Genomic DNA, 22406 nt, shown 5'->3' on the forward strand with positions numbered 1-22406 from the left:
CTGGGCATGGTGGTGCACTCTTATAGTCCCAGCTACTCAGGAGGCTGAGGCAGGAGAATCGGTTGAACTTGGGAGGCAGACGTTGTAGTGAGTTGGCCACTGCACTCCAGCCTGGCGACAGAGCGAGACTCCATCTAAAAATATATATATATATATATGTATATATATATATATATATATATATATATATACTATATAGTAGAGGGAGGCCAGCTAGCCTAAGCATGAGCACAAAACGCTGCTATATAAGCTAAAATACCAATTGAATACAATGAAATTAGCATGGGACATGGGGGCTTTTCCTTGCTAATGATTGGATTGCTTGTGTCTGCTATACTGGGTATGGTATTCTCAATGTCAGGGTGCCCAGGAAACTGAAGTGCTCAGCAGGTGATTACTGAAGAGGGAGGAATCAGCACAGGGAGTTGTAGACTCTTGAGGGGGCTTTCTTAAGATTATGGGAAACTTTGGGAGTACTACTTCTCCCTACCCCCACACCCCCATACACACAGAGCATACTTCTCAAGTTAATTGAGCACACCTTAAGTAGGGTGCTGGGAATATGTTGATAACTAGGATACTTAAGGACTTCATTTATAGCCTAAGGTAGAAACTTGTAACAATGGGTCTCAGCCTTTTTGGTCTTAACATCTCTTTGCGTTCTTAAAAATTACTGAGGAACCCAAAGAGCTTTTCTTTATATGGGTTATAGCTATGAGTAGTTATTAGAAAGTAAAAGTTTTAAAACACAAGAAGACACAACACATTCCATTAGTTGTCAGAGTGATAACTTCATATATCAGGTAGCCTCTGGAAAACTCCACTGTGCACCTGTGAGAGAATGAGAATGAAAAGGGTAAATTAATTACATCTTAGTTTTCAACTCATAGATACCCTGAAAGAGTATCAGAGACCTTCTCACATCTCCAGTCCCTTGGGCCACACTTTGAGAACAAATGATACAAATAATTAAAATATAGTTTGATATATTTTTAGGAACAGTGACTGATTATAGTGGTATTATTGAGAAGGAAAAGGCTACCACTCTATGAATTGGTCAGGAAGGCCTCCTCATTCATTTGGTAAATATTCATTGAATACACTGCTAGATGCCTCTCAAAGTGGATCATACTCTGATTGGGTCCTGAAGGACCAATAGGAGTACACCAAGAGAACGTTCCCATCTGAGGAGGAGTATATACAGAGGCACAAGGACATGTTATTTTTGGGAGATCCACAGGTTGTTCAGGGTGACAGTAGTGTAGGGCACAAGAGTAAAAGTAACGGGCAATGAAGCTAGGCTGCAGAGACCAGTTTGACTGGAGCGCTTATGTCTCTCTTCCAAGGTCCCTGTTCTTTGGACAATGTTAGATAAAATGATAGTGATATTTCCTCTTGTGTGGGCTTCATGAAGCTAACCACCCTCTGTTCACAAGTGCCCCACCTGTGTACCATTAGATGGACCGTGGTTCAGCCTTCTTCAGTATTGTAGTCCTTTCGAATGTGGTGATGACAGACTTTATCACTGCAGGGGATGGTGTTTCCTATGTATGTGGTGGGTTGGCAGGTGTCAACAGATTCTTTTATTAATATTTGTTAAGGACTCAGGGTGAAATATAATGAAGTTAAAGACTGTTCGAAAATAGTTGACATCTCTAGCATTCCCTCTTGTCATTCAGATCTGTGCAGTCTGGAGTAGCCTGGTATGGTATCTAGCTATAGGCATCTTCATTGTTGGCAGAATGGTACCGGTAGCATTCTGGAACCTGAGAGTAAGTTTAGGGATGAATTAGCCAGTATCTTGTAATATAGCCTTTACGTGAGTTGAGTCAGCTTAGCATAGATTAATTAGGGAGCTACTTAGAGGCTTTTGTAATGCGTCCTGGACCAGCTTCATGTTTGGTGTGTTGTCTGGAGGTAGACCCACATAAATTGCATTCATTTTTCAAAACAAGAACTAGTTTAACCTTGACATTGTCCTTGAAAACATGATTGGCTGTAGTGTGAAAAGAATGTATAACTGTTAGGCAGGGCGATATTATCCCTCTGAACTATATCTAATTGTGCCTCACTAAACGTAGTTCTAAATTACATTACTCATTAACAGTGTTCTAAAATTAAAATGTTGAAGAGTCACTCATTTTAGCTATTTATCTCGATTATTAACAAGTAGCTTTTTTAATTTTAGTTTTGTTTTTAATATTGTAGGGTCATAATAGTAGAAGGGCATTCACATGTCATCTTGTCTAATTAGTGCCTGTATCACCTGAACAGCAGTGGTATCAGTGGTTTTCAGTTGGGTGCCATACTAGAATATCTGGGGAGGAACTTTTGAAAAAAGTCTGGGCCTGTGCTCTCCTCTAGATCAACTACATCAGAATCTTAGAGTGGGGGCCTAGTTATTGACTTTTTTTTTTTTTTTTTTAAAGGTTCACACATGATTCTTATCTGCATCTATAATTGAGAATGACTGATTTAGAGTCTAGATTCTAGACTAGTGTTTCTTAAACTTTAGCATGCAACATAACCACCTGGAGTGCTAGGGAAAACACCTGGAAGGGCTAGATTGCTGGGCCCCAACCCGAGAATGCCTGATTTAGCAGGCCTGTGTGGGACCCCAGAATTTTCATTTCTAACAAGTTCCCAGGGGATACTGATATTCCTAGTCAAGGAACACACTTTGAGAATCAGTGATCTAGATCAGTGCTGTCCAATGGAAATGGAATGTGAACCACATCTGTGATTTAAATTTTTCCCGTAGCCACATTAAAAAGAAACAGTTGAAATTAATTTTAATGTATTTTATTTAAGCTGTTATATCTAAAATATTACTATTTTTGACATAGGATTCAATATAAAAATGATTAATGATTTCATATTTGCTTATATGACCTCTTCAGAATCTAGTATTTTACACTGATAGCATGTCTCATTGTGGAATAGCCACGTCAGGTGCTCAGTAGTTACATGCGGTTAGCAGTCACAATTAACACATATCTAGACAATTGCTGTGAATTGCTAGTTATAGAAATTTGCAAAATCATGAGTCTATATAGTCAACCTCTATAGAGCTAAGGTAAAATTACCTTTTATTTGCCAAAGTCTATGTCTCTATGGCTTCCAGGTTTTCGTTTTATTATACAAGTATAATTTTAATTTCACCTTACAGTTGGAGGTATTGATCGTGTCCCCCTGGGCCTTCTTTAGGCTAAACATCACTAATAGTTCTTCATATTGTATTTAAAGCCACTTCATCTTATCTGAACATACCGCTTGTAAAATACAGTAGCTAGAATGGTACCCAGTACCCTAACTGTGGTATGACCTCAAAGAATAGAACAATACCTTCTCCTTTTCCTGCACATTTACTATTATTACTGCAGCCTGGAGAGCACGTTAGGTTTTTTGGTGCCTGTGTTGCAGGATTGTCTTATACTAAATTATTGTGCACTCAAAACATTTGCATGCTCTTTATGTACAGGTAATTGGTTGTTTTTGTGAACTCAAATGCAAGACCTGACATATATCCCTATAGCACAGTGCTTCTCAAGCAGGGGTGATTTTGCCCTCCAGGGGACATTTGGTAATGTCTGGAGACATTTTTGGTTGTCACAGCTGTTGGGGAGGAAGGTAGTGATGTGCTACTGATAGCTAATGGCAGAGGCCAAGTAGTCTCTTAAACTTCGTACAGTGCATAGGATGGCCTCCCATGACAAAAAACGATCCTGGAACGTCGGTAGCATGGAGAGTGAGGAGCCCTGCTGTAGGTTGTGGGTGAGATCGTGAACTCAGGAAGTGACCCAGGCAGTGGTGCTTTGATCTCATGAGTTTCTTGAGTGCTCTTGTTGGGCTCCCCTAAGGAAACCCAGGTCACTGTCGCATTTGTTCATTACCTTGTAATCCTGTCAGAAAAGGAAGTAATATGTCTATTTTGACTTGCTTTTAGTGATCTCAAGGTTTGGGAAGTATAGAAAAGCATATTAAAAAATGTAACAATTACTCTTAAACGTTACTCTTCATTCTACTACCCAGGGACAACTATGGCTATCATTTTGGGGTTGACATTTGAGTGAGAGCCAGGTTGTTTGGACTTGGATCCTGGGCCTACCACTCACCAGCTTTGGGACCTTGGGCAGGTTTCCCTTGGGAGCTGGTAATAGGACCTGTCTCAGAGTTGTGAGGACTAAACATGTTTAATGCATATAATGTGTTTAGAACAGTCCCTGGCACATTGTAAGAACAATTTAAGTGGTTGTTTCTGTGTATTTTCTTGGCATAGATTTGTGTGTGTTTCTATGCCTGTTTGTATATAGCGTGTAGATGAACATGGTTGAGCTCATGTGGCATATTACAGTTTTACACCTACTTTTTTGGCTTTTCTGGAGAACATTTGCTCATGTTGTTAAAAGTTCTTAGCAAATGTGTAACTGTAGAATACCATGAATTTTGGTACATTAAATGTAAAATAACTAAATACATAAATTTGTGATAAATCACATCTCTTAAACTAGATTCGAGAAGAGACTAGTGGTGACAGATGCTAAAGGTTTAAGAAAAGTTTCAGAGAAAAGCTTAATATTGAAATTGTTTTATCCATTAGCTTACTTTTCTCCGTGGTTAAAAAAAGACTACCATTATCAGATTTTAGTAGGACACCTCTGTCTAGCCTATAGAACTCTATATTCCAGTCCCTTCTAGAATCTTATCTTAGATTGTTGCAAAGCTTCTTGCTTTTTAATTTATAGAATCTCCCTTCCCCTGCCAAAAAAAAAAAAAAAAAAAAAAGAGTATATATTCTTACACATTAGAAGAGATTCCTGCCTTTCTATAGCTTTCTGTTGAGATTTCACTTTTCTGAGTTGAAAAACAAAACCTCCTTTTCTCCTACACATTTAGACATGAAGTCTTTCTGAAAGTGATGAGTTTATATTTTGGAATTAGAGTATCATAGTTTTTCATTTGGAAGAATAAACAGTTTGGTGTAAAACTAGGCAACTGTTTGGCTTCAGAATTGTTTATTTCCATAGTTTTAAGGATACCAGATTGTATTTGTCTTGTTTCAGTCTCTATCTGAGCCTCTGTGTGATATAGTTTGGAATTCAGAAGCCTTTGAGGGGTTTGAAAGTAAAGATAACTCTTACTGTGTATTACCACTATTTTAATTTGAGAGAAACAAAATATGGTGTTTAAAGTTTTCATTTGGCAGGAATAACAATGGCATTGTTGCTCTCTGGGTGACAGGTCAGGAGGCAAGGAGGAAGTGTCTTTCCACCGTGCAACTGTTGTCCAAGTGCTTTCCTTCTCCTGGCTTTCTCCACTATGTTCTCAGGACCCAGAGTGTTGAGTTCAGTTGTTTGTATCGGGAGCTTGACAAATTGTTGTTTTTTGGGTACTCTTTGTTAAATGAATGATTACTTAGCTGGGCAGCTGTAGCAGAACTTGGTTTAGAAAAGAGGCAGTATTAAGACATCACTTTGGAAGAGGATCTGTGAATCATAGCCCTTAGACATGGACTGGCCTATAAGGTCTGGACCTTATAGTCAGGTGGTTAGTATATCATCGGCTCCACTTGTTGAAGCAGCTGAGGCCCGGGGAAGTTTAATGACTCTCCTGAGTCAGCCAGCTGGTACATGGGGAATTAAATCCTTGTTTGCTGACTCTCAAGGAGGTAATATGGTTGAATATGCCCTTGTGCTGTCCCCCTGGGTCTTGGAAGAATTCTGGACTATTAGAGTTGAGGCTTTATATCTGTGGGCACAAAATATTTCTATGGATAATTGGCATGAAGCATATTTTAGATGAACTAAGTTCATTTTTGAAAGGTCTTGACACATGTTGTTGTTTTGACAGCAATTGCTTGTTCAGAGCTCTTGGTGATCAATTGGAGGGACACTCACGAAATCATCTCAAGCACAGGCAGGAGACGGTGGACTACATGATAAAGCAGCGGGAAGATTTTGAACCCTTTGTAGAAGATGACATTCCTTTTGAGAAGCATGGTAGGTTCACTGTGGGATATTGGATCCTTCAGGAGTCCCGCATTGGGGAATTAAGTCCCCTAGCATCCTCCACACTCCCAGCCAAGTGTGTTTGGTTATATAAATCGTGACATTCATTTATTCAACAAATATTTATTTGCCTACTCGATCATTGGCAGCATGCTAGGTAGTTGGGGATCAGTAGTTATTACTGTGTTTGCCCTTAATAAACATGGTGATGTTAATTGATCTGAAAAGCTTTTGATGACTTCTTAGTGGGGTGGGAAGAGCAGGCTATAAAATAGTGTGTACAGACTGATCCTATTTTTAAAAGGTATACACATACATGCACAGTAGAAAAAGTCTGGAAGATACTAACTTGTTTGTTAGTTCTTAGCTTCACTTATTTTTCAGAAATTACTCATTCTCTTTAAATTTCTATAGAAGGGAGATAATAATAGCATCTATCTTATAGGGTTTTTTGGTGAAGATTAAATTAGATAACAAAATTAAAATAAGCTCTTAGTAAGCGTTAGCCATCTGGGGATGGTAGAACTATGGTATTTTAAATTATCTTCTGTAGACTTTTTCTGACTTTTAGATGATCATGTATTACTTTTAAAATTAGAAAAACCAATAAAGTCATGTTAATTTCTCACCAAAATCCCAAACACAATCTGTTTTCTTTGGGGCAAGTCAGTCAGTGATTTTAATTGGTTCCTATTTAATAGGCACAGATTTTATAGAAAATGCATATGAACTTGTAAACTCTAATTTCAACAAATATTTACTGAGGATCTACTATGCTCGCTGCTGATACGTTTTACAAATGGCATTTTCATCACAGGGCTTATAGACTTTTCTGTCTGTTATCAGGAAAGAGAATTGATCCTGTGTTTTAGAGAGCTAACTCTGGAGGCCATGTCAAGAATGGATGGGGAGAGACTGAGAAGGGAGACTAGTTAGAAGGCTCTCCACATTGGCCAGATGAGAGTAGAGGAAGTCTCCGTCAAGTCAGAATAATGAGTAAGGCCCAAACCAAGTCACACTGTGGCAGTGTAATTGACAGGACGCATTGGAGGTGAGGAGGGTAGAGGAAGGAGACAAGAGTCCTTCTGAAGTTGCTTCTTAGGGAATGGGTAGGTGGCTGTAAGCAAGAGGGAGGCCAGCAGGTGGGAAACATTTGGGAGGAAAGCTATCAGTGATCACAAAGCCTTTCCCATTCCTCACTAGGAAATAACTTACTCATTAGGCACCAGACACAGAGCAGCAAAACTACCAGTGGGCAGTTTGTGCCAGTCACTGAGTTCAGGTGGTCCCTCTTCCTGGGATTACTTTTTGGCTAACAGATAGACATAGTTTACCTGATGGTCAGCAGTTTAAAAATTAAATGTATATATATATGGGACAAATTTTGTAGTTTAGTGCTGTATGAAATGAATTGTGTCATTAATTCAATTAAAACATCATTTTGGATGAAACAGGGTTTTAGTTTGTGATGTGAAACTCCACTTTGAACACTGTCAGTGAAGATGACATGGTGGATTTGGGGGTGTACAGGATAGGGAACTTAAATTTTCAGTTGCCAAGGTGATAGTTGCTTTAGATGAACAATGAAAGGTGTTTTCTTGAAATGTCTCTACGCATGCCTGTTGCTTGGAGTTGCATAAGAGTTTTAGCATCACAGAAGTGAAAAGTGGCTTTGACGACCAGAGCAGAAATGAAAAGAAACCCGGAAGTCTGCACATTCTCTTTGTGTGTCAGTTGAAGGCTTGGCTTGTTACATTTATCAGTCTTGAGTCATAATTACCTGTTTTTAATGTCAGTCTGCCTACCGTGTACTGTGAGGTTCTTGAGGGCAGGGACCATGTCTTTGTTTTGCAGTGCGGCAGTGCCCGGCATCTGATAGGCATCATAAAGTATTTGTTGAATGAATAAATAAATGAATGGTTCACTAGACTGGTGAGGACCTGGTCGCCCTTGCATCTGGCTGTATCTTTAGGATTATTCTTTCTTTGTAGACTGTGGTTTCGGAGAATCAGCAACATCTTTCCCCCAACTGTACAGATATCCGGATCAGAACCTGAGTATTCTTAATGCTCATCTTCCTCCCTTCTCAAACCCATTCATTACATCTTATCACTGTAACTCAGTAGTTTTTCTTTCACTGCTACTACCTTGAAAGATCAGACCTCTGTGTCCATTTGCTTAGATTTCCTCAGTACTGTTTGGTATCATTGTCTCTTGATTCCCTCAGTCTGTTTTCTACATTACAACCAGAGTGGGCTCTAAATGTGTTTTTCCTCTGTCTGAAACCTGTTGGTGGTTCCCCATTGACCTCAGGATAAAGCCTAGACTTTTTAGTTCTTCATGGCCTGGGATTTTCTTATTTCTCAGTCCTCAGCTCTTGCCATTCCCCCCATTTCTCACTTCCTCCACCCTTCCACCTCAGCATGCCCAGTTCCTGTCATACTAGAGTTTCTCTCTCTGTCCCTTTCCTGCCTGTCTTGCCCCTTCTTGGAACATCATCCATTTCTCCTGTCTTAACTCCTCCTTGTCCTTTGAGTATTAGCTTATTTGTCTCAGCCGAGAAGCTCATCTGCTACACCTTACCTCCCCCTCCTCACTTCCACTTTGGCTTATGTTCACCACCTGGAATTAGCCAAACTGCAGGGTTTTGAGAGCACAGTCCTTGCAAGACTTCCCTCAACTTTTGATACCATCTACAAGTTGGGAGTGTCTCAGAACCACCCTTAGGTTCCATAATACGGTAATAGGACTCACAGAACTCACTGAAAGCTGTTGTGGTTTGTTACAGGGAAAGGGTACAGATCAATACTAGCCAAAGAAAGAGATGCATAGGCCAGTCTGGAAAGGCTCCAAACTAGAAGCTTCTGTTGTCTTTAGGGCATATTCTCCTCCTGGCATCTGTGTGTGACGGTACACACAGAATATTGTCACCTGGGGAAGCTCACCCCAACTTTGGTGTCCAGAGGTTTTTGTTTTGTTTTGCTTATTGATTTATTGCTTGTCTGAATGGTTGAACTCAGTCTCCCCTCTCACCCCATCACCACCACAAAGGGCTGATTCCAGGTGTGGTGGAGGGGCCCATCATGAATAGCAGACACTCCCATCACCTTTGGGAATTCTGGAGGGTTAGAAGTGACTTCCCAGGAGCCCAGGATAAAGGCCAGACTTCTCTTTGGGCAAGGCCAGATTCTTACTACACATGCCCTTCCTGAGGCACTTGTGCATCATTATTGCCTATCTTGTTTGCCCCTCACTGGTTATAAACTCCATGAGGGAAAATTGATCGAGTGGCCAAGAGCCAGGACCTTGGCGTTAGGTTGCCTCAGTGAAACCTCACCTCCGCTGTGTACCAGCTCTGTGACCTTGGCACAGTTTTCAGCTATTCTGCATCTGAGTTTCCTCTTGTATAAAATGATGTATATAATAGTACTTGTCTATGAGACTTGATTAGACCAGTGCTTGACACATAATAACCATTCTCTGATGCAAGCTGCTAAGATGATTGTGTTTGTTATGTTTCCACTGGCTTTTATTGAGTTAGCAGTGTATTGGAAGTAATCAGTAGACATTGAAGGAATAAATAAATGGGTCCTTGCTTTATGAATGACTAGTGTTCTTCTGAGTAGCAGTCTTTGTATTGTTCAACTAGCTAAATTCCTAGACTCTGACAAAATTAATGGACTTTTCAGATATATATCCTTGTCTCTCATTATTTGGAACATAAGTAAATACCAAAGCATGTTTGCATTTGGATTTTTCCGCTATAAAGCCTTCATTTTTCTTTTCTATTTCCATGCAGTGGCCAGTTTGGCAAAGCCTGGTACTTTTGCTGGCAATGATGCAATTGTAGCCTTTGCAAGAAATCATCAGTTGAATGTAGTGATTCATCAACTTAATGCCCCTTTGTGGCAGGTAGGTCACCTATTTAAACATTTATCTTAAGCTCGTATTTACAAATCATCTTTGGAATATCCAAAGATGATGGGGCTTGACCTGTGACATTGAATTATGCAGAGTAACCAAAGACAGGAATCTTGTGGTGGCTCCGAAGTAATCCCTGTGCTATGTACAAATGGAGTCTGGAGTATAATTTAGAAATCTTTATAGATGCTCTAAATATTATTCGACAGGCAGCTAATTGGGCAAGTTGAGGACAGAGAACCTAATGTGGAAACACAGGCTACCACCCCCTAAAGTTGGAGTGCTGCTTGTTGCTTTGTACCTCAGCTCCTAAAGACTGGGCATGTGATTTCAGTTCATCTCCCACCCACTCAGCCCTGCTCCACCACTCCCCCATTTCTCACTTTTTCTAATTAAAAAGGTTAAAATACAATAATTGTAGAAAAGTTAGAAAATTGAAAAAGCTCATAAAGGCAAGAAAAATATTTTATTAAAAATTATATTTAAAATTTTACTAAATCACCCAGAGGGAGATTATTGCTGTTAATGTTTTAGTGAGTATTCCTGTCTTTCACACACACTTGGCTATAAAAACATTGATACATAACTAGAAAGGAACATACCACAATGTTTTTATACACATTTAAAACACATACACACATGTATCCATATTCACATATATACACACACTTCTTTGTCCTTATATATTATTATTAGCATAAAGGTAACAGTGCCTTTTTTTTTTAATATGGCACCTGCATATATTCCTTTGTAAATTGCTCCGTCACAGCGTTTGCTGATTAGAAATAGGTTTATAAGGATAAAATTTACATGTAGCAAACTTCATCCTTTCCCGAGTGTTTGTGTTTTGACAAACGCAGTCATGTAACCACCACCACTATCAACACAGAGACCAGTCTACTCTCCAAAAAGTCACTTCCAGGCTCTTTGTGGTCACGGGCCCCTTCCCCCAATACCTAGCCTCTTGTAGCTGTTCTCTGATTTGTCCTCACAGTTTTGCCTTTCCAGAATGTCATATTAAACTAGCCTTTTGTCCCTGGCACAGTGTCCTTTTAACAAAATTATGCCACAACAAAATAAGATACTCCAGGGATGGTGAGAAGTTTTACCTTATGGGGATAGAATGAGCAAGAGTGAAACAGTATCTGTGTGTGTTCTTTGGGGCAGTGTTGCGGATGTCCTGACACCACACCAGATAGAGCTATCATATTTTCCGTGGGGCTCTCTTTTCTAAGGGTGATGTTTGAGCAAGAATACTGATTACCCCTTTGTTCTAATTTTTTGTCATTAAACTTACACTCTTTGGCAGAAGTTACCAAAATCATTTGAATACACAGCATAGTGATCCTCATTTTGAAGGAAAATAGCACCAACTCAGTAATCAGCTTGCCTTTTCCTCCATTGGTGATTTTTTTCCCAAAGTTTCTTAGTTACCTAGGTAGTTGTGGAAGACAGTTCTGCATAGGTAATTTTTTTTCAAATTTATTTCTGTAGTGTTCTCTTTCATAAATTCCTGAACATTGAAAGTATATATATTTAAAATAAATTTATTAATGTTTCCATTGGTACCTCCTGTGTCTTCCTACCCCAGTGAAACATCTCATAAAATTTAAGAACTGAAACCCCATTGGTTGCTACTGTCATGGTTATGAGCTCTTGCATTAATAAAGAGTAGACTTATACCCACACAATGGAGATATAGAAACCTACATTTTTTTTCTGGTTATAATTGGAATATGTGCTCCTGTGAACAATCTAGATGTGTGTAACATAGAACATGCAAGTCCTCTGTAATCTGCCCATGAAAGTCACAGTTAACAGTTTGGTGAATATTCCTCCAGTTATTTTTTCTATTCATAATGCATGTATATTATTAAGTATGTAAGTGCTTTAGAGATGATGTCATTCAAAGATTCTAATAAACTGTTTCCTTTCCCATTGCTCTTCTGGGAGACAAATGGTGCTCTCTATATTTTGTATGTGTCTAAACCAGACCGTCTGCACTTGAGGTCTGCATACTCTACTGGAAAAACCTTCCATACTACTGACATCTAGCCTTATGTAGTTCCTGTTCCATGGTTTTTGGTGTGTTTTTAGACCACGGATACTGTTTAAATTAAGGGTAGTATCTTACTACCTGTGACTTTCAGTAAAAAGAATGTGCTGATGTTTTGGAGTTTAAACAAAGTTACTGGGCTTTCTAAGGGACAAAGTCAGAATGAGAGTTTCTGTGGAGCTGGCTGTTTTATTTGGGGTATGCCCAGACCTTAAGGCTTCTGTACTGCATGACTCTAGGGAGCCCCATTCTTGGGTGCATCAGGGGTGTAGTTCTCATAGAATATCTTGTGAGTGGTGCCTCCAGGGTTGAGCAGTGCAGCAGTACCACTTTACGGTATATAATTTTGTTTTGAAGTTGATGTAGGTGAGAGATTTGGGTTTGTTGTTGATAATGTTTCTCACTTACTTGGTTAACAGAAAATGCTGTTTTCATTTTAATGAAAGGGGTGGATTTACCTTGAAGCTAATGAAGTGTCAGGCCACTCATTTGTATGACTCCCTTTCTAGGTCTTGGGAGAGGTTCCACCAATTTTATATTTGTAATTTTGCATTTTTTTCTTCAGAGAGCCTTCACATAGGGCTTCAAACTCAACAAATCTGGATCTGCCCCTGGGCCTTCTGCCTTGGAAGGGGCTTGTGCGTTAGAGGGGCTAAGAGGTACTAAAGCCTCTGAAGCTTAAGCTTATTTAACTTCATTGCAGGTCTGCCCCTGGTTTTTGAATTTGTTACATGGATTTATGTCCATAGAATTACATATTAAATAAGCACATAGAAGCCTACAGGCATAGGAAGGAGATAGTTTGGACATTGCTTGTGACATATCCCAGGCATGTTCCCAATTCGTCTCTGCATAGAACTGCTGACTGGGCTTCCTCAGTAGTCCAGGTGGGCTACTGTCAGAAGTTGACAGTGTTCAGATCCTCACTGGCATGGCCCCCTTTTTTTTGTCTACAGATTCGCGGTACAGATAAGAGCAGCGTGAGGGAGTTACACATCGCGTATCGGTACGGAGAGCACTACGACAGTGTTCGGAGGATCAATGACAACTCAGAGGCACCTGCACATCTCCAGACGGATGTGAGTGAGGCCTCGGTTTTCTTCCTCATTCTCAGCCCCACAGGAAACAGGTCAAGAGCTGTCTATTTGGAGCTAAGAGCCAGTGATGTTTTTGTGGAAAGTTGGCATTAAGAACCTGTGGGCCTGATTTAAAAATTTTTTTTTATTTTTTATTTTAGGTGAGAGTGACAGATAAAATTACTTGTTGTTTTTTAGCTTTCCCTAATAGCTGATAGGTACGATTGTGTGCGTATAAGATACATAGAATTTTAAAATTATTTTTGTGTTTTAAGATTACTCATGCTTTTTTCTTTTTTTTTTTTTTTCCATTTATTTTATTGCATTTTAGGTTTTGGGGTACATGTGAAGAACATGCAAGCTTGTTGCATAGGTACACACGTGGCAGTGTGATTTGCTGCCTTCCTCCCCATCACCTACATCTGGCATCTCATGCTTTTTTTCTTTGAGACGGAGTTTCACTCTTGTTGCCCAGGCTGGAGTGCAATGACTTGATCTGGGCTCACTGCAACCTCTGCCTCCTGGGTTCAAGCGATTCTCCCGCCTCAGCTTCCCAAGTAGCTGGGATCACAGGCATGTGCCACCATGCCTGGCTAATTTTGTATTTTTAGTAGAGGCGGGGTTTCTCCATGTTGGTCAGGCTGATCTCTAACTCCTCACCTCAGGTGATCTGCCCGCCTCGGCCTCTCAAAGTGCTGGGATTACAGGCGTGAGCCACCACACGTGCCTTGATCCATGCTTCTTATCTGAAATCTAAAAAATATAGTAAAGGTAAAGAAGAAAATAAAAAGCACACAAAGTCAACTCAGCTAACGGAATGTAAATTTTGTTACTGTTTTGGTAGATTTCCTTTCAGTTATTTAATCCATTAAAACATGGTTGACATTGTATTTATATAGGTTTGTTTCCTGTTTTTAAAAATCAACATTATCACATAAATCTTTTCTCATGTTTTTACACAGTATCCACAGCCATTGTTTTTTAAGCAATTTTATTTATTTTTTGAGATAAGGTCTCGCTCTGTTGCCCAGGCCGGAGTGCAGTGGCACCATCATGTCTCATAGCAACCTCGTCTTCCTGGGCTCAAGCGATTCTCCCACCTCAGCCTCCTGAGTAGCTAGGACTACAGGTGTGTGCCACCATGCTTGGTTAATTTTCTTATTTTTTTGAGGGGTGAGATTTCACTGTGTTGCCCAGGCAGCCCTCCAACTCCTGGCTCAGGTGATCCTCCGGCCTTGGCCTCCCAGCATGTTGGAAGCCACAGTGCTGGGCAATTTTAATTCTTGAATAGGTCCTATCTGTCCATGGATTAGAATTCAAAATACATAATGGGATGTATTGTGAAAGTCACTCTCCTACCCTTGTCTTCAGGCACACTGTTCTCCCTGGATGCAGTTAGTGATATCAGTATATCATAAAATCTCCTGTAGTTCCCATACCAAGCAAGTATACGTGTATGTGCACGTGTTCCACTTTTGCCATTTTACACTCCCCCACCACTAGTTGTAGCATCCTACACATACTACACATCCCACACATACATGCTGCACTGTGCTTTTTAAGTTTAACATGTCTTGGGATTTAATTCATGGTAGTACGTAAGAAACTTCCTATATCCTTTTTAAAGGCTACATAGAGTTCTGTTCTGTAGATGCATTGTAATATTTTTGACCAGTCACTTACTGATGGACTTTTGGATGACTTCTAACCCTTTGCTATTACAAGTAATGTTCATTCCACACACGTGCCTGCAGGACATGTTCTAGAAGGTCCCTGCCGCATCAGAGGATGTTGATAGGTATTGTCAAATTACTTTCTAACAAGATTTCACCAGTTTGAACTCCCACTTGGAGCATGTGGCTCTTTTCCTGTCCCTTCGACAACATAGTGTTACCAAATTTTTGAATCCTTTTCATTGTTAGGGCAAAAATTGTTTACCTTACCTAGTTTTAATTTGCATTTTTCTTATTTATGCATCTTGTCCTGTGTTTAAGGCGTATTTCTATTTTCTTTTTTGTAAACGGTATTCATTTTCTTCCCTAAGAGTTGTCTTAATGACTTGGGGGAGCTGTTTATATATTAGGGAAATTAAGCTCTGTCTGTGATATGAGTTGCAGATAGTTTTTCGCACTGTCATTTGTCTTCTTGTTCTTTCTTCTTTGGTCTTTGCTGTGAAAGAATTTTAGATTTTTACGTGGTTAAATTTGTTATAATTTTCTTATATGCCCTTTTGATTTTGGGGCATAACTAGGAAAATCTTACCCGTTCTGAGGTTAAAAAGAATTCTCCCATAGTTTATTCTATTACTTTCATAGTTTCACTTAATTATTTATTTATTTTTGAGACTGGATCTCACTCTGTCACCTGGGCTGGAGTGCAGTGATATGATCATGTTTCACCGCGGCCTCAAGTTCCCAGGCCCAAGGGATCCTCCAGAGTAGCTGGGACCACAGCTGTGTATCATTGTGCCTGGCTAATTTTTAATTTTTTTGTAGAAACAGGGTCTCGCTTTGTTGCCCAGGCTGGTCTCGAACTCGTGGACTCAAGTGACCCACCTGCCTTGACCACCCAAAATGTTGAGATTGCAGGTGTGAGCCACTGTACCCAGCTCATACTTTCACTTAAAAAAAAAAAAAAAAAATTACATCTTGGCTTCATTTATATTCATGTAGGCGTATGAGGCTATGGATCCAACTTTATATTTCCCTTGTGATTACCTAGTTGTACCCAAACCATTGATTAATTATACATCTTTTCTCCACTTATTGAAAATGCCATTTTTTCTTTCCCCGTGTACTAATATAGGTCTATTCCCAGACATTCAGTTCTGGTCCACTGATCTCCCTGTTCACATGTTGATGCCTCATTGTTTTAGTTAGTATATTTTAAAATCTGGTGGAATTTTTTCACTCATAATTAATTTTCTTTTTTAGAGTTTCCTCATATGTTCTTGCCTTTTTTTTTTTTTTAATGAATATTAGAATCAATATGTAGTTCAAAATAAATCCTACTGAGTTTTTTTTTTTGAGACAGAGTTTTCCTCTGTCACCACGCTGGAGTGCAGTGGTGCGATCTCAGCTCACTGCAACCTCCACCTCCTGGGTTCAAGCGATTCTCCTGCCTCAGCCTCCCAGGTAGCTGGGATTACAGGCACTGGCCACCATGCCTGGCTAATTTTTGTATTTTTAGTAGAGACGGGGTTTCACCATGTTGGTCAGGCTGGTCTCAAACTCCTGACCTCAAGTGATCCCTGGTCTCCCAAAGTGCTGGGGTTACAGATGTGAGCCACTGTGCCTGGCCCTATTGAGTTTTTAAAAATTGGAATCTCATTAAGTTAATAGAGTAAGAAAAAGCTGACATCTTTTTGATGTTGAGTCTTTTATTGTTTAATTGACTTTGTCATCCATAGGAACATTTTCTTCATATAGATCTTGCCCATTTTTTGTTGAGTTTATTCTTAGGTGTTTTGTGGTTTTTCTTTCTGTTGTAAAGAGATCTTTTATATTTTCTAGCTGGTTATCATTTGTCAATGAGAGCTGTTAATTAACACAATGTTAATTACATCTTTAGGTATCCCACCGAACTCCCTCTCTTTTAAAAAATTAAGGCAAAATTCACATAACATAAAATGAATCACTTGAAAGTATACAGTTGAGTGGTACTCAGTACACCCACAATGGTTGTTGTACAACCACTTCCTCTGAACAGTCCCAAAATATTTTCATCACCCCAGAAAGAAAACCCCATACCCAGTAAGCAGTCACTCCCAGTTCCCCTCTCCCCTTTCAATCACCAGTCTGCCTTTTTTTGCTCTATGAATTTGCCTATTCTGGACATTTTATTTAAATGGAATTGTATAGTATGTGACTTTTTCTCTGTGGCTCCTTTCACCCTGTATAATGCTTTTGAGATTCATTGGTGGTGTAGCATGTATCAGTACTTCATTGTTTTTTATGTCTGAATAATATTCCATTGTATGGAGAGATGATTTTTTGTGCACTCATTCATCTGTTAATGGGTGTTTAGGTTGTTCCCACCTTTTGGCTATTGAGAATGGTGCTGCTGTGAGTCTTTGTGTACAGTGTTTGTACAAATAACCTATTTTCAGTCTTTTTGGATATACCTCAGAGTGGAATTCGTGGGTTGTATGAGAAATCTAAATTTAACTTTTGGGGGAACTGCGAAACTTTTCCACAGCAGCCGCACTCTTTTACTTACCACCAGTAATATATGAAGGCTCTGCCTTCTCTTCATCATCTCCAACACTTGTTTTTTTTTTCTTAAATGGTCATCCTAGTTAGTATCTTAAAGTTTTGAATTGCATTTTCTTAATAGCTAATGACATTGAACATCTTTTCATGTGCTTTTTGGCCATCTGTATATCTTTGGAGAAATGCCTATTCAAGTCTTTTGCCTGTTTTTTTTTTTTTTTTTGAGATGGAGTCTGGTTCTTGTTGCTCAGGCTGGAGTGCAGTGGTGTAATCTCAGCTCACTGCACCTCCGCCTCCCTGGTTCAAGTGATTCTCTGGCCTCAGTTTCCCAAGTAGCTGGGATTACAGGCGTGTGCTACCACACCTGGCTAATTTTGTATTTTTAGTGGAGATGGGGTTTCGCCATGTTAGTCAGGCTGATCTCGAACTCCTGACCTCATGATCTGCCCACTTTGGCCTCTCAGAGTGCTGAGATTACAGGCATGAGCCACTGCTGCTGGCCCTTTTGCCTGTTTTTGAATTGGGTTCTGCCTTTTTGTTTTTGAGTTGTAAAAGCTTTTTAAAATATATTCTAGATTTGGTGGGGTACGGTGGCTCATGCCTGTAATCCCAGCACTTTGGAAGGCCGAGGCAGGTGGATCATGAGGTCAGGAGTTCAAGACCAGACTAGCCAACATGGTGAAACCCCGTCTCTACTAAAAAATACAAAAAAAATTAACTGGGCATGGTACAGGCACAATTTTTTGTGCCTGTAATCCCAGTTACTTGGGAGGCTGAGGTAGGAGAATTGCTTGAACCAGGGCCCGGGAGGCAGAGGTTGTAGTGAGCTGAGATCGCGCCACTGCACTCCAGCCTGGCCTACAGAGCAACACCCCATCTCAAAAAAAAAAATACACACACACACACACACACACACACACACACACACACAGACACACACAATATATATATATTTTAGATGCTAGATTCTTATCAGGTGTATGATTGCTATGTATATATTTACATGCTAGATTCTTATCAGGTATATGTTTTTGGTTTGCAGTAGTTTTTTTGTTCTCTTGTTTGTTTCAGTTATAGAATTGTATCATCTACAAAGAGATTACTTTTCTTTTTTCTTTTTAATCTTATAATTTATTTTGGCTAATTGCTTTGGCTGTTACCTCCAAAATACTGTGAAGTAATAATGGTGGGAGTGATTGTTGTGCTACTTCCTTTAGTGGGAACGAAGACATCATTCCATGTATTTACAGTGGTTATTTAACCACATCCATATTATAAAGCCTTTGGGTGGTTTCCAGTTATTCACCACTATCAGTAACACTGTTGTGAGCACTTTTACATAACCCTTTTCCTTCTTTTTCTTTTCTTTTCTTTCTTTCTTTTTTTTTTTTTTTTTTTTTTTTGAGACAAGGCCTAGCTCTGTTGCCCAGGCTGGAGTGTAGTGGTGCGATCTTGGCTCACTGCAACCTCCACCTCCTGGGCTCAAGCCAGCCTTCCACCTCAGCTCCTGAGTAGCTGGGACTACAGGTGCATGTCACCATGCCTGAATCACTTTATGTATTTTTTTGTAGAGATGGGGTGTTACTTTGTTGTCCAGGCTGGTTTAGAACTTCTGATGTCAAGTGATCCACCCCCATCAGCCTCCCAAAGTGCTGGGATTATAGGCATGAGCCACCGTGCCAGGCCCATAAATCTTTTCTGTATTTGATATTATTTCCTTTGGCTAGATGTCAAAGCTGTTAAACTGCTGGGTCAAAGACTCTTGTAACTCTTTGTCAAATTGTTAGGGTTTAATTTTATAATAGAATGCTTTGTATTAACATTCTAAGGAATATACTGCACATTGCTGGCCTCCACTAAACTCTTACATTCGAGAAATAGAACTGTCTTTGCCCATTTATCTATCTCCCTGCATCAATGGGAAACCGAAGAAGAAGGTGGTTGAGCAGCTACATAGGGATGATTTTAGCTTTTCTGGTTTAAGGCCCAGGTTGTAAAGGTCTCATGGACCCCAAGTGAACTGTTCTTTGTGGCTTTAGGATTTGGATTGACAAGTTTCCCTGAGTGTGGTAGTATGGACCAGAGGTTAGATGAGTCATGCTCACCTGCGGCTGTCCTGCTGAAACAAGAGCTTCAGTACCTCTAAGTGTGCTGATGATCAAATAAGGCTTGGGGACCAGAGGGAAGTTGTATGTAGGTTTCTTCAAGACCAGTACGTTTTTGTGCAAAAGTTCATCAGGTACGAGTATAGAGGATCCTCTTCTGTGAAGCTCACGGCTCTGAAAATCAGCTGAGACAACAGTGTGCTGTCAGAGGCAGCAGTCACTGACAGTGTTGACATCTAGAAACCTTGGGAGTGCTAATGCCTTTCTTGCTGAGCAGTTATTCTGTCTTTTGGACCTTTCTTTTCAATTCCTGTGTTGTGACTTGAAGCACAATGAGTGGATAAAATGTAGCCTAGTCATTGCTGTTCTCTTCAGGTTGTTTCTAGATGTTTTCCCCTATATATCTGAATTTTTTGAGATTAGAGTGTCTTAGGTTGAAGATTTTGCACATACTTTGATTTCAACATAGTTCCCTGATTATTATTTGTTTCCTTTAGTTTCAGATGCTTCATCAAGATGAATCAAATAAAAGAGAAAAGATCAAGACAAAGGGAGTAGACTCTGAAGACGACCTGAGAGACGAAGTGGAGGATGCTGTCCAGAAAGTTTGTAATGCCACTGGATGTTCAGTTAGTATTTCTGTTATGCAGGAGTGATTCAGAAGCAAGCATTGCTGTGCCTAGCTTACGTCCTAGCTTCATAGCACCTCCAGCATATTAGCACCTTGTGGGCCAAAACAGGCCCATGAAATTTGTAGTTCGATTAGCTTGTATGGCTCAATGAGAGCTGTTTATTCACTTCCCTCTTGTTTGCTAGACTTCAGGCAGTACTGCTCAAAATTCTCAGGAAGTTTGTGGGTTTAATTTTTCCTGACTAGTGTTTACAGTAGTACAAATGCAGTCTTATAAAGGGAATTCATTTATAAATGTGCATTAAATGGTTATTTCAAGGGACCAACCTTAGTGAAAATTGATATTTTCTAAATGGACAAGCTTCTGAAACCTTGTGTTGATTCTCACTATTACATCTTTATGATTATTGAAGTAGAGCTAGGTAGAAAAATATACCCAGAGTTTTGAAGTGATTTTTTTGTTTGTTTCTTGGATAGGATTTTAATTTAATAGTCCAAAACCTGGAAGCTGAAAATTATAATATTGAATCTGCAATAATTGCCATGCTTCAGATGAACCAGGGGAAGAGAAATAGTAAGTCCATGACTAATATTTATAAGCCTTCAAAATGGTTGTGTTGGTAATTTTCCAAATATTTATTTTTAATCAGGCCACACAAGTCACAGGTGGTAATTGTTCTGTCATTCATTTAGGAGTTATTTATTGAGCACCTTGTGTGTGTAGACATTTTTTATTAGGTCCTGGCCCTGCTTCAGGGAGAGTATGGTTTAGGGGTGGAGGGTGGATGGTAAAATGGTGTGATAGTACATAATGGGGTGGGAATACAGGGTGCTGGGGGATGCATCAGGGAAGAATTGTCCTGTTTAGACATAAGATCCCCTTAGAAGACTAAAATGATAACCACAATAAAATGGAGAGAGAAATGCCTTGTTTTTCTGATAGAAATATTTAGATTTCTATTAACTTGTGATAATTTTGATTTTGTTTTTTAACTTGAACCAAGTTTAATTTGTGACTCAGACAAAAGAAAAGAAATGTAATGGCCGGGCTGGGTTGGGGGCCTATGCCTGTAATCCCAGCACTTTGAGAGGCTGAGGTGCGAGGATCACAAACCAGCCTGACCAACATGGTGAAATCTGTCTCTGCTAAGAATACAAAAATTAGCCGGGCGTGGTGGCACACGCCTGTATTCTCAGCTACTCAGGAGGCTGAGGCGGGAGAATTGCTTGAACTGAGAAACGGAGGTTGCAGTGAGCCAAGATCACGCCACTGCACTCCAGCCTGAGCAACAGAGTGAGACTCTGTCTCAAAAAAAAAAAGAGATGTAACATCTTGTTAATTTCTCAAGTCATTTATTTAAAATGATATCAATAAATACTGATTGCCAGATATTATATGCCAGATACTCTTTCTGGCATCATAGTTCTCCATGTGATTGGGTGCTTTATTATCTACTATGCACTGGCTGTACTTTCTTAGAAATCTGTGAGTAACTTGGTCTTTATGACTTTAAACAGTACCCACCAGTGATCTGTGCTGTTCAGAATAGTATGTACCTATCACGTGTGCAGTGAGACTGGGGAGCTACATTTTAAATGTTGTTTAATTTTGATTTAAATGTAAATGACCACATATAGCTGGTGGCTAATACATTGGACAGCATAGCTTCAGACAGAGCCTGTTTCTTTTCTGGGTTTGGGGTGCAAATGGAAGATTTTCCCATAAAAATTCATGTTAAAACATAATTTAATAAAGCACTCTGCTGGTAGGAAGCTGATCAAAAGGCTGGTCAGTGGGTTATTTTAAAATTTATCTTCCAAGTTTTACCAGTTTTTTCTTCCTATGTTTCCCACTGTCTTGACATTAGAATTTATCTCAAGGAAACTTAATTGCCATTTGACTGAACTGGGGACCCAGGTAATTTTGAAATCATTAATACAGTAATCACCCTGTGGAACTCTCTTTGTTTTTCAATTTTAATGCAATATCTTTCTTTGGAAGGTGCAGAAGAGAATCTTGAGCCCAGTGGTCGAGTGCCGAAGCAGTGTGGCCCTTTATGGGAGGAGGGTGGCAGTGGTGCCAGGATCTTTGGAAATCAGGGCTTAAATGAAGGCAGGACCGAAAATAACAAGGCACGGGCCAGCCCTAGTGAAGAAAACAAAGCAAATAAAAAACAAGTCCCAAAGGTATGTGAGATGGGGTCGAAAGGGCAGGGGGTGGGCCAGTGTAATTCTGTGACAGTGGTGGGAACTTGAGATTCATTTTATTTGTATTTTCCTTATGATTTATAAAAGTAGTTAGTGTGGAAAATCTGGGGAATGCATAACGATTGATCAAGAAGCGGAATGACCTCAGCTGTCCTGTTTGGTGTATGCAGTGACAATTGGAAGGAAATAT

The 22406-nt window shown here is 39.7% G+C and overlaps 1 protein-coding gene across 2 annotated transcripts in view; it reads left to right on the forward strand.

Annotated features, from left to right (window-relative positions):
* Positions 1-22406, forward strand: part of OTUD3 (OTU deubiquitinase 3) — a 29945-nt gene that overhangs the window by 1742 nt on the left and 5797 nt on the right. Inside the window, exons 2-7 of one of the 2 annotated variants that reach the window (XM_032300655.1) lie at positions 5851-5999; positions 9808-9920; positions 12942-13064; positions 19875-20006; positions 20486-20582; positions 22011-22195. In XM_032300655.1, coding sequence (XP_032156546.1) covers positions 5851-5999; positions 9808-9920; positions 12942-13064; positions 19875-20006; positions 20486-20582; positions 22011-22195 — 799 coding nt within the window. The remainder of the gene's footprint in view (positions 1-5850; positions 6000-9807; positions 9921-12941; positions 13065-19874; positions 20007-20485; positions 20583-22010; positions 22196-22406) is intronic. The other variant, XM_032300656.1, reaches the window with a different exon arrangement.

This window comes from Sapajus apella, unplaced genomic scaffold (assembly GCF_009761245.1).
Source record: "Sapajus apella isolate SASKATOON/1434 unplaced genomic scaffold, GSC_monkey_1.0 scaffold43, whole genome shotgun sequence".
Taxonomy (NCBI): Eukaryota; Metazoa; Chordata; class Mammalia; order Primates; family Cebidae; genus Sapajus; species Sapajus apella.